The 12408-nt window shown below is 42.7% G+C and overlaps 2 protein-coding genes and 1 long non-coding RNA gene across 5 annotated transcripts in view; 1 reads left to right on the forward strand and 2 right to left on the reverse strand.

The window, feature by feature from the left end:
• Positions 1-2223, reverse strand: part of SAP30 (Sin3A associated protein 30) — a 9095-nt gene extending 6872 nt beyond the window's left edge. The window contains exon 1 of the mRNA XM_085311319.1: positions 2142-2223. Within this exon, the coding sequence (XP_085167445.1) occupies positions 2142-2223 (82 nt within the window). The remainder of the gene's footprint in view (positions 1-2141) is intronic.
• A 1362-nt stretch (positions 2224-3585) lies between these two features.
• LOC146592283 (uncharacterized) lies at positions 3586-12100 on the reverse strand. Of its 2 annotated transcripts, none has more exons than XR_014896638.1 (3): positions 11954-12100; positions 4439-4566; positions 3586-3979 (listed from the first exon to the last, which is right to left on the reverse strand). It is a non-coding gene; the product is annotated as an uncharacterized LOC146592283 (long non-coding RNA). The 2 variants fall into 2 exon arrangements; XR_014896639.1 differs by lacking the exon at positions 11954-12100 and adding an exon at positions 11809-11938.
• A 142-nt stretch (positions 12101-12242) lies between these two features.
• Positions 12243-12408, forward strand: part of HMGB2 (high mobility group box 2) — a 2280-nt gene continuing 2114 nt past the window's right edge. Inside the window, exon 1 of one of the 2 annotated variants that reach the window (XM_085311413.1) lies at positions 12243-12298. The gene's annotated coding sequence lies outside the window, so the exon portion shown is untranslated. Of the gene's footprint in view, positions 12389-12408 lie in introns of both variants that reach the window. The other variant, XM_085311412.1, reaches the window with a different exon arrangement.

Consider the following 12408-nt stretch of genomic DNA (forward strand, 5'->3'; position numbering starts at 1 on the left):
CCCCGGCCCGCGCCAAACTTCCCCGGGCCGGACGCGCTGCTGCCCTCGGCCGCTGCTGCGCTCGGCCGCGGCGCCTCCCCCCGCGCGGCGGGCACGGACGTCCCGCCGCGGGCGCTCTCGGCCGCCGCTGCGGCTACCGCGGCCCCGGCGCCCCGCGGGCCGCCCCGCTTCCTCCTTCCCCCTCTGTCATGTGGAGACTTTTCAGCTGTTTCCTATGCAAAACAGCAACCTGCCCGCGACCCGGCCCCCGCCTGCTGCGCGTGCGCGCTCCCGCGCGCGGGGCGCGCCGGGAAGGGTAGTCTTGCTCGCCACCTCCCCCTCCTCGGCTGGCGGCGCGGGAAAACTACAGTTCCCAAGACGCCCTGCGGCGGAGGCCGCCGCGGCCCGAGTGCCATTTTGCGGCGCTGAGGCCGCGGGAGAGCCGGGCTGCGCCGGTCGGGCGGCTGCTGCTGCGCCTCCTCCCTGCCGCCAGGCGGCCCGGCCCCGCTTTTAAAAGGCCCTCGCCCGCCTCCCTCCCACCCTCCGCCGGGGCCGCGTGCAGCCGTTGAGATTTGAAATGCGCCCGTTGGGAGGAGCCCGCCCGCGCGGAGCGGCGCGGCCCGGCCCGGCCCGCGAGCGGCGCGGCGCTCGCCCGGCTGGGGCGGGGGAGGGTGGCGTTTCCTCTGAGGCCGAGCTCGCTACTTTCACTTGCAGAGTCAAGTGGGTAAACATACTTCAACCAAAAAAGGTTAAGAGACCCGTGCTTCCCTTTTTCTAACATCTCTGTTCCTGCAGCACCTTTTACTTCCTCATCATCTTCAGCCGTGTCTCGTTTCTTTTACTTTCTCCAGCTCTAATGTTTTAACCCAATCCGCGTTTCCGAGGATGTTTTTCTTGCTTGGATTTTCTAGGTGTGTGGGTTTTTTTCCCCCTTGTCGCATGCCTGTCCCTTTGTATCTCGTTGCTTCCTTTCTTTTCCACCCTTTTTTAGTAATCGTTGGGGAACAGATCTCCTTGCACTGGATGGAATGGAGAGTGCTTTCTGTCATTCGCAGGGTTGCCTTGCAAGCAGGAACTCTCTGAGAGCCTGGGTTCAGCCTGTTTCTTTTGAGTCTGTTGACTGAGAATAACTGACTGTAGTCCCTTACGTTAAAGCTGTTTTTAAAACGGCTGCAATTGGAGTCTAGCCTTGCATTAATTTCATAAAGATCTTTTATGACAAGACAGCTTACAGTGCAAGCTTTCAATTTTAATACTTAAAGGGGCTTTTTATAAATAAAGATGAAACAACGACAAACTAAGACCAAGAATGCTTTTTTTTTTTTTTTTTTTTTTTTTGCTACTGATAATCTGGGACCTTGCTGTGTATAAGACCAGCTAACATAGATACTGTGAAAAGCAAGTATTTTTAAGTTTCAGGAGTTTACAAAACTACATAAGATATGCATTATCATTAAACCAATTGCCAGTACAGCTATCTACAACAGTGACAGAGGATGCAAACTTCTGATGCATTTTTCTTCACATGCTTTCAAAGCAGAGGCACTGAATTATTGAGGTTTTGCTTTCCTTTCAAACTGCCATGAACATTCCCTTGAATCTAAGAAATGTTATCTGAACTGACTGTACTCAAAGCACAATGATTTAATCACTAAAATATTCGACTGTGTCAGTTACCATGCATTTTCAGCTTGCAGAATCAGAAGAAGAGTAATGGGGAGGTCAGTGAGTGATTTGACAAGACACAGATCCCACGTAAGCCAAAATTCTAAGCGAGCCAGGGAACATGATTATAACGCAGCTTCAGTTTGTGCTGCAGATGGCTTTTTAATCTCATTACATAACCTAGTATTATAGAATATGGGTAGGTCCCACTTGCACTTGGCGCAGTGTAATTGAGTGAATGATACAGTAACTAAAAAATTGAGCATAGAGTCACAGATGGTAGAGAAGGCATGTTTCAAAGAGTTTAGAGTTGGAAGGAAAAAAAAATCCCAAACTCTGCTTTGTTATCAGCTGAACAGAAGTCTAAATAAAGTATCTTGGTATAATCCATATAATCTCAGACAACAGACTTCTCTTTCACTTTTCAAGTTTCCTGTGATTTCACCATTTTAAAAGTTGCAATAATAAAATGTTACAAGAATGGTAGCAGGGCTTACCTAAGAAAAGTATAGGAAGTACAGGCAAGGAAAATGGGGCAAGGGTGAGTTCCAGGAATTCTTCAGTGGAAATCTGTGTCATGAATAGCAATTGCTAGAATCTTACACTCCTGTCTTTGAGGGCCATTTTCTTTAGATTGTTTTGACCATACTGTGAGCACAGAATACACCAAGCTAAGTTAATAGCAGTTGAGGTTTGGCATACAAGGTTTGGTTGGTGTGATTTCGTAAGATGGAAAGAGCAGCTGTGCATTTTAAATCTCTATTTCTGATCTTCTTTGTACAGTCTGTGAGCAGTTAAAAAGACTTCATTATGTAAATCAGCCATGCTTGCCAATATGTTAAATTATAAACTGAATTTCAAAATGAGTAGTGTCATAGTTTCATGACCATGATTAGACAGTAGTAGGGCTGAGCAAGATGGTCCTTCTGCCACAAATTGCTTATTTTCACACCTGAGCCCTCTCTGCCCTTCCTTGTGCCTATAAAAGTATTTATATGGCTGCTTAGCAAACTGGATTTGTTTAAAACTAGCCTAGCAGAAATAAAAATCTGTTAAGTTTAAGCCTGATCTGCTTTACTGAATATTGCATGATGTCCCCATACAAAAGAAGGTCCAACAGAAGGGCAGGACTGCATGACTGGCGCAGAAACAAGGAAGGGCCATTTCCTTTGATATCAATGCCAGCTTAAAATAATTCAGAAATCATGTTATTGTTAACTTTGTACAGTATGTGGGATCAAAAAATGCAAAGAGCAGCAGATAGATGGGCTTATCAGACAATGTGAAAAAACTGTCTACAGGACAGATTTTTGAAGTTGCATAGTTAGGCCATGTGGAATAAAACAAGTATTTCATAGATGGATTCTGCTAGATTGTATTTTGTGCAGAAGTTTGATTTTATACAATTAATCTCAGGCAGTATTTAATAGGAGTATTTAGATATAACTAAAACCAATACACTAGGAGATTTAAAAAAATATCCCTATCAAAGTATGTATTACTGGAATAATATACTTACTAGAACAAAAGTTTCAAAAAAATTAAGCTGATTGTAGGAAATGGCAACTCCAAACTAGTAAGTATTTCTGAGACTTCATCAGCATTTATGGACTATATACACATGCAGAGTTGAAAACTAAGGCAGTAGAAATCTACATCATAGATGCCAAAAATGTAATGTGGATAATTTAAGTGGCATGCAGAAGAAATGAGAGCTACAGCATCTTGAAAATGGCATGTGTTCAAAGCAGCAGCTCACAGGCTCTGAGTGCAGCAGGACTCAGTGGCCCTTGCTGGCACAGAGAAGAGCCAGGCACAGGTGGGAAAATGAGCAGTTTATGCCTCTTTGAGATGCTGTATGTCCCAGCTCCTGTTAGCTTTTGACTGATGTGCCTAACTTGTAATTTGAGAACAGAAAAAATGATAAATCACACACATCACTTTGGATAAATTGCTAGCACACTATAAATGTATTATGGGTAATCATGGAAAGGAAATGTGTTCTTAATGCAATAAGGTTCAATTAGAGATGACTCTTCCCTTCCCCTTTATGTACCATTCACTGGAAGTCTAGGTGTACTTTACTGAGCTTTTGTTCTGCACCTCAAATTATCATGTCAGCAAATATTTTAAAAATAAAATCTTTAAAATGGTTTAAAAATTCTGCCAATTCAACTGCATCCTATGTTGGATGTATAAGATTCAAGTAATACAGTAAGACAGAAAATCATGCCATAAACTAAAATGGTTAAATTGGTCCAAAACTTGTACTTCCTGGTCCTTCTGTATAATCCAGTTGAATGTGCTGCTCCTTTTAGTGTTCTGCCCTGCAGTACTGAAATTAAGATGATATGAGTTTATGTAACACACGCTTTTATTAAAAGATTTAAAGCAGTAAACAGTGTCCAAAAATAAACATTGTATTTTAAGAGTAATCTAGGTGTTACAGGATTAAAACTGATAAGCCCATGTACTGTAAAACCTTGGAAGATTTGTAATACATGCCCCTTCACTCTTTGTACCAATCCAGTTTTGCAATAAGCCAGAACTTTATTAATTACAACAGGCTTCAAGAATCTCCTATTAAAAGGCTTCATTTTTATGTGGAAAAAAGTAGAGAAATGTGGGCACAGAAATATTAGATGTTCTTTCTGAATGTACACACCAGCAATTATTTGCTGGAGGACTTCAACAATGAACTGTGACAAATACCTTTACTTCATAAAACAATAGTAAATGCAGCTTAAAAGATGTTTTCAAATACAACTGCACAGAAGCAACCATAGCAGCTTACCTTGAGCTCCGTACTGAGGTCCATAGAGTTCAATAATCTTTCTCCTTATAAGCTCCCATTCAGCCAAGTTGAAAGTGCACACCCACTGTTTTTTTTACAGTGAAGGGTTTAAGAGTCACTGTTTCAATCTGAAATGCAGAATGAAAAATTAACAAGACTCCCAGAGTTTTTGTTTTGTAACATGATATAAATTTAGCTATGAATAACAGACCAATGCTGGTAGGATACTGCTTAAGAGTTATTTTTAATCCCTTGAAGAGAAATATAAAGCTTGCTTACCAGTAACAGAAACTCTGCTGTAAGTTTTTCAACAAAATTGGCTGGTCTCAGATGCATCCTTAATACCAAAAAACCTATGGTATACTGTTTCCTATCACCTTACTTTTTGTGGAACACTGGTTATAGAAATTCAGATCTGACACTGTCTTTAATCACTTTTTAATAATAGATTATACCATCTTTGCAATTTTATCATAGGGTCCCAGAAAACACACCACTCCTTTACAACATCATGTCTTCTCCTAATGTAGATTCTTTTTACAGAAAGGAAAACAAGGAACTTCTCTAGGATACAAATCCTTTTCAGTATCCTCATCTTTGCAGTATGGTTACCTAGGTGCAGATCTAGCATCCGTAGGCCTGACTTTGCTTGTTGAAGACAACAGCAGCTACTAAGGGCTCCTCGGAAGCAGATGAACATTTCCTCTACATAAACCTAAGGTATATCGTTYACAGATTCTTATAAGGTCATTATTTGCACTCTGTCAGCAAAAACTAGAGTCTGATGATAATACAAATATTTTAATAAAAAGAAAATAAGGAAAGTCGTGTGTAGGTTTGGAGTTGAAATGTTTTCCTCACCAGTTGAATTTTTTTTACCCAGAATAAACACTGCAACTCTGCAACATTATTTTTTTAATAATATATTCTATTTTTTTTTAATTTGTAACATTTAATATATGAGTAATACTAGTGAAGACAACTACAGTTCAAAAGCTTCATTAAACTTGACAATAACTGAGAAAGGCTTGAGGGAAAAGGATCTGATAAAATATTTTTGAAAAAAAATCACAGAAGTAGATCAATAGGCAGAATGTATTATTGTAACTGTAAATTCTACTGTGTACCATTTCTTCCTATATTTGTATAGTGCCTGTTACCGTTTGTTCAATATATAGCACTTGATCAAAAGTATCAGCTCTTCAGCATTTACTGCCAGATTGTGACTTTACAATTCATCTTTAATGCTCTTAAAACCTCAGCTCCCTTACTTATGTTAGGGTCTCAACTTTCATTTTTCTAAAGGCTCCAAGCCTTTATAGTTGCACAGGTAAGTCTGAAATCAGATCAAGGGCATATATTAAAACAAAGAAAGCAATGAAAAAAGACACTCTTCCCTTTTATTTTAACATTATGATAGCAAGTTCTTCCACTACCTGGACACAAGGTCAATACATTTAGTACTGCACTGCTTGGAAGGAATCAGGATGCTGCCAACTAAATCTGCTTCTCTCTTTTGGCTATGCAAGATAAAAAGAGTATAGATTCCTCCTTCCTCCTGCAGCTTGTGGCACACAGCTTTATCAACTTAGTATATTTTCTTTTCTAAAAGATCTTAAAATTGTGATTACATAGGAAACAGCTTTTACTGACAGGCTTTGTTTTTAAATTTCTAGCCCTCACACCCACAGAAGAGAACAGTCTTCAAAATGGAAGAGATGGAAGCAAAATGTTCTGTTTTGTTCTATTTAAGTCTCAACATTTGTAAATCCTCCTCAGTTGAGATATTTCATTGCAGCAGCAATGAGCACCAGTGGCTCATTGCTGGACTGTCTCTTTGACTCCATTTCCTGGATGTCACACCTCCAGTGTGAGACACCATCCAGCCCCTTTTTCTTACTATTCAGTAAGAAAAATAATTCCCCTGGAACTATGCTTTCCAGCTCCTAAGCACGCTACATTTGTACTAATAATTGCAACATTTTATTTACTGAGTGTAAGCTTTGTGTAAAGCACTGACCTTTACTAAGGCTGGAGAAGGGAGAGATGAGGCAGAAGAGAACATGCAGATTTTTTTCCCATGTAAACCAACTTAGAACTGTATTACTCACATATTAATGAACAATTACGCACATATTAAACGCCCTCTGAACTACTTTTAAAATTACCCACTGGACAATCAATGGTAAATTACTCCTCTCTTTCCATACTTGTAAAAAGAGATTAACAATAAAACAAAATGAAAAGGAGTCTGTTAAGATCTATGGATGAAGAGTGTTATGAGTTTAGAGTTACTTTGAATTTAAATAAGAAAGTGAGTTCAGGACTAGGAAAGTGGTGAGAGGGGAGGGAGAAGAAGAAAAAAACAGCCAAACCACAATGCAAGTGGCAAAAAGTTCTTGTCAGATTAAGGTCAAAAAAAGCTCAGTTAAGTGTAACAATTATTGTGACCAGGAACAGCTGGTGTTCCTAATATTATCTGCATTAGTACCAGGAGAGATTTGTTGTATTTATTTCCTATCATATGACCACTTCAGTTTCACTCTCTGCTCTGCAGCTGTCCCTAGTGCTGTCTAATGTAAGCTGTCTTTGTTTTAGATATTTGGTATACAGCACAAAGTCAAAACAAGTTACTGAACTTTCAGACTAAAACAGCATAGTGTAACAAGGCTTCTGTTTGCCTAGGAGCTGCTTAACTGGTTATGCAGGCTTTGCAATAGCACAAATAAAACTGATGTGTTTAGATGGTGAATGTATGCCATTTTTTATAAAATATGTATTATTTCCATGTTATAAGAGAACTGAAGAATCAGGAATGGTATTTATTATTACTTGTAACATTATTAAGATGTTGACAGAAGTAGGGAGAGTTAGATATGATTTTACCAAAACACAAATAGCTTAGAACTTGAACAGTATGGTAAAGTAAGTTTTGTTTTGTTTATAATCCAGCTAAGCAATAGCTTAGGTAGCTCTGTTTTTTCTTTTAATCCTAAAGCGCCAACCATGTATTTAATATAGGAGTTGCTGATGTGAAATCATGTTAGACACAGCTGTTTCCTATGTGTAGGCTTTGTAAGTAACATTAAAAAGGGGGTTTTAAAGCAGTGACCTTTTAAAATGCTTTCTGTATCCTAGCTCTTAATCTTTTTTCTGCAACAAAAAATGTTAACAATACAGAGCTAAATTTGCTTTTTCTTTCAACCATATTATTATTAGTGAAGTTAGGCAATATTAAAATTTAGAGCAGTTGTAGTTCACCTCCATTATCAATCAGGTAAACACCCTTTCAGCTGCAGACTGTAGTCACTCAAAAGCAATCACTTTTCAAAGCAGAATTTTACTGCCATTATTGACACATCATGATGTAGTCCATACAGACATTTAGGTAAAAGTAGAGTATCTGCAGAGAGATAGAGCCTCTTCATCCAACTGAATGAATTAGAACTAATACTGTAACTATATAATATACTTACACAAGAATAAGTTTGATGTCAGAGTTAAGATCATGCAACCTTAGTTTGTAATTTCCTCAACTGCAGTGTATTGGTAGTAAAACGTAATGAATCTGTTGATTGAAATATTAATTTAGGTTCAAATTAAAGATCTTCCTTAATTTCTTCCCTTGGCATGCCCACTAAACTTCTATGTTTGCTACGTCTAAATACTATTAATAAATTACGTAGRAAAAAATGGAGAAATTGGCCATAGAAGTGAACAAATACAGTATGATTTAGAAAGGTGTTTTCTTATTCACTTAACCACAGTAGCCCACAACTAACTTTTTAAATTAGTTTCCTACCTCTGTAGCCTGGTCTTGCCTCCTTTGCTTTTTTTCTCTTCCTTGCATCCAGTATTTCTAGTCACTACATCTTTCTTCATTTACTGAAGATTATGTGAAGTTCACAATAATGCCCCAAATTTTAATTGTGTAGCAGATYAGAAACTCAAAAGGGCTTGAAGCTATGGAGCTACACAACTTAACAGTCATTTTATGATCTGAATTATTCAAGTAGAAGTAAGTTTGAAGTCCTAGAGTTTATGCTTCTTCCACACAATTGTCATCTACATGTGGTTTATAAATTAACCAAATGGACTGACTGAAGTCAATACAGTGATAGCTTATTGTGGAACTAGGCATACAGAGAGAGGGAGAGAAAGCACCCCTTTTCCACATATGAAGATTCTGGTAGGAAGACATTTACAATTTTGGAACTGAGAAGTTTCTAAAATCAGCATTCTTATATTGAACTTTCAGCATCAGCACTGCCATGGAAAGCTTCCAGTGTCATATTCAACCACGGAAAATTTTTAATACTGCCTTCCTTGTTGGAGGACAGACATATTAGAGACTACAACTGTTTGCTTTCTTATGCTGTTCTGTGTTGCATGACATGATATGATATAACTCTATTCACCTCAGAGAAGAGAGTCTATAAAAAGAATCCCTTTAAAAGAATGAAGGGCTGAATTTTCAGTAACTTTCTTAAACCATTTGATTAAGCTAATTAAAAGGTAGGGCTCATTTCCCTCATAATAGTAATTATACTTTCCCACCCTACCTGCAATTCCTGGAACACTTTCTTTATATTCTTAGAGGAGATATGAACGCACAGAGGAAGTCTTCCTGTAGTTATACCCCATAATTCCCCTATACTGATCCAAATCAATTCTTTCCATGAACTTCCTATACTAACTTTATTATTAATATATTTTTACTTGCACTTTTAAACTTGCATATGGTCTGTTTAAGAAGTGACAGAGAATATCTGACTCAGAAGCATAAGGCATCAGCACGGACAGAGCAAAGATCTTCTCTGCTTTCAACTGTTAAAAAACATTTTTGGTGCCTGTAACCATCCTGATTACTTTTCACTGACATGAACTCCCAAAGGTCATGACTTGCTATTTTAGAAGGAAAAACACCAGGAGAACTGTATTTCCTGAAAACTGGTATATCACTTAAGTGTCATTCTACTTGAAACTGCATCAGTGAGGATTCCAGAGTAAAACTGATTTGGATTAAATTAGCCTACATTTATACAGTTGTGAACAGAGCAGAAGATAATGGTATGAATTTGTTCCAGTTGCATACTGCGATATGCAAAGCTCTGGATAAGTTTAGTGGTCAGTGATTTTATACTGGACATAGTAACAGCTATATTTACAAAAACTTTCAGTAGACTACTAGCATTCTAAGATTCTATGATCTCTTAGAAGCCTACTTTATTAGCTAGAAAACACTGTAGAAACGGTGATATACAAGTGCTTTACCACAAAGAAAGGTAAAGTAACCCATCTGGCAGCTCAATTCACTAAACAAAATAAGAGTGTTTTCTAAGTCATAAAGAACATTTTCAAAATCCACAAGCGGCTAAGCCATCACAGAGTTCACTATGTCGAATTTAGAACACGGATTTTTCTACTGAGAGGTACTGGAAGAGTTTACAGTAATAGAAAGCCAATACTAGATAGCACACGGAATAACTACAGTGTAAATAATTATTTTGAAAGATAAGTGTGGGCTTTGTTTGTAGGTTAAACACTACCAAAAGGAACAGCCACAGAAGTTGGGCGATGTAAGCGGCTTTCTGACTCATCTGCAGAGGAAACGCATACCTCTGTACAGCTGTCAATTTAGCTTCCAGTTACACACACTTCAAAAAAGATTTTAAGTTTCTTCAGTTTATATTATGTCTTTCAGTGCTGCAGTTTAAGTGAACTTTGTGTGTTCACTTAACATATGCTTAATATGAAAGAGGGATGAAGGCGGCATTTGTTACCGTATTAGTGAACTGTTTTGTGCAAACAAGTCTTTGTCATACAGAAAAAATGAATTGCAAGGCCTGCTAAATGCTCCCTATTCAATGCTTCTTACTCTGAACAGATCTGGAATGGGAAAACACATTGCTCAATATCTCTCAGTTTTGATCTCCCAATCTCATACCTGTGACCAGTCAGTACTCTTGGACAGTTTTGGCCAGATTGCTGCTGGCTTTTAAAAGCTATTATTTTTTGCCTTTGAGATAGGTTAACGTAACTAAAATTCTACTGAAGGCACGGTATCTTCAGTGAGCAATCTTATAATCTGTTTTTCGCCAGTGTGATTAGACTTGAAAAGGTCAGTTAATAGCGTTAAAAACTACTTAGCAGTAAACTAACATTAGCTGGAGAATTTGATGAAAACAGACAGATGAAAGACAACATCAACAAATTCCATCTTGTGTAGATTAGGATGCAGCAACAGCGGAATAGCCCTAGTTACCGCATGGGAACACTTCTGTGACACACACTGTTAAAAACCCCAAGCCTCTCTATCCACCTGAGGGAGTTTAAGTCCTGCTTTCTAAGCGGAGAAGCCTCGCTCCCAAAGAAAGTAATCCGGCCGCTCCGCTAGTGCTAAACAGCCCAGCTGAACCTTCCCCGGCCCTTTCGGTCCGACTCGGAGGAGCTCGGGCGCCAGGGCCGGCGGGACCGTTGCGGCGCGGCCGTTGCGGCGGGTCACGGCGGGGGCAGGGCCGTTAGGGCACGGCCCCGGCGGCGCCCGCCGCTCCGCGCGCGGCACAAAGCTCGCGGCTCCGCCGAGGGCCGCGCTGCCCGCCCTGGCGGCGGAGAGAGCGGGCTCGCTGCCGCGGCTTGGCGGAAGCAGGCGGAGGGACGAGAGCTCAAAGAGCGTCTGCCGCCGGTTACTGTTGAACGGGTCGGTTCCCACACGCACCCGGGGAGGGCGAGCGGGCGGCCGGTGCCGAAGGGCTTTTTAAGGCGCTGTTCGCGGCGGGCGGGCCGCGTGGCGGGCGGGCGTGCCTGCCGCGCGCATTTCAGTGAGGCCGTCACGTTGTTGGACGTCTTCCCCGAGTCAAACCGCCCGGGCAGGAGGTCCCTGCTCACCCACTGAGCGTGGGCCTCCCCGATCCGGTCCTGCCGAGCGGGTCTCCCGCATCGCCCACCCCAAGAGGGAGGAACGGAACCCGTCCTTAGCTCCCCGTGTGAAACCCTAGCAGCGACGCGGGAGCAGGGGGCAGCCCAAGCAACAACCCCTTGTGAGAGGGCCCCTCCAGGCCCTCCTGCTCTCGAGGAAAGACGAAGATAGCGAAGGGAACATCCGGGGGGGGGGGGGAGGGGGGAGAACGAGGAACGCTCGCCGGGGGCGAGCCTACAACTCCCGGCATACCGGGCGGCGCGGCGCGACCCCTGCCCCTTCCTAGCCGCAGCTGGGACAGCTCGCCGGGGTCCCGCCGCCGCGCTTCCCGCTGGGCGAGGGCTGCAGCTGCCTCAAGGCGAGGTGGGGTGGGGGGACGACAGGCTGCAGCCAGAGGCTTCTCCCAGCCCGAGGAGCCACGAAAACACGAATGCCCGAGAACCACACCCGCCTGCTAACGGCGTTCAGCGCCGGGCCCCTGCCCGCCCGTCTCGCTCCGAGTCTCCTCTTGTTTTGCGCACTTCGCGGCCCTCCCGCTCCCTTTGTATTTTTAAACCACGCTACTGCATCCCGCTCCGCCCAATGAAAGCGCTCACAGTCCTCAGCAGCCAATGGCGGGCGTCCCCGCGGTTTTTTAAACCGTCGCTCTCCTCCAATTGCTGCCGGCGCTTTTAGTTCCGCCCCCTCCACTATCCTCACCCCAACCGGTTCCAACGAGTATGAGAGCCAACGACCCCCTCGCGCTCGACCTAACTAAAGAGCTGCTCCGGCGCTGACGTCAGAGGCGGAACCAGCGAATCCGCGGCGGGCCCGGCCCAGGGGGGCGCGGCCGCAAGCAGTTTGAACCGGCGCGGCAGCCAATCCCCTGCGGCGGGGGGCGGGCCCGAGGGCGCCGTGGGTCAAGTTGCTGTGGCGGGTAGGGCTGTGGAAAACAAGAGGCTGTAAGTGCGCCCGAGAGAAACCATTTAGCGGGAGCAGCGGAGGGAGCAGCGCCCGACCCGGACCGCCGCTGCCGCCCCCCACCGAGCCAGGCAAGGCCGCCGCGCCGCCC

Source organism: Rhea americana, unplaced genomic scaffold (genome assembly GCF_003343005.1).
Source record: "Rhea americana isolate MKP2758 unplaced genomic scaffold, rheAme1 scaffold_34, whole genome shotgun sequence".
In the NCBI taxonomy this organism is placed as follows: Eukaryota; Metazoa; Chordata; class Aves; order Rheiformes; family Rheidae; genus Rhea; species Rhea americana.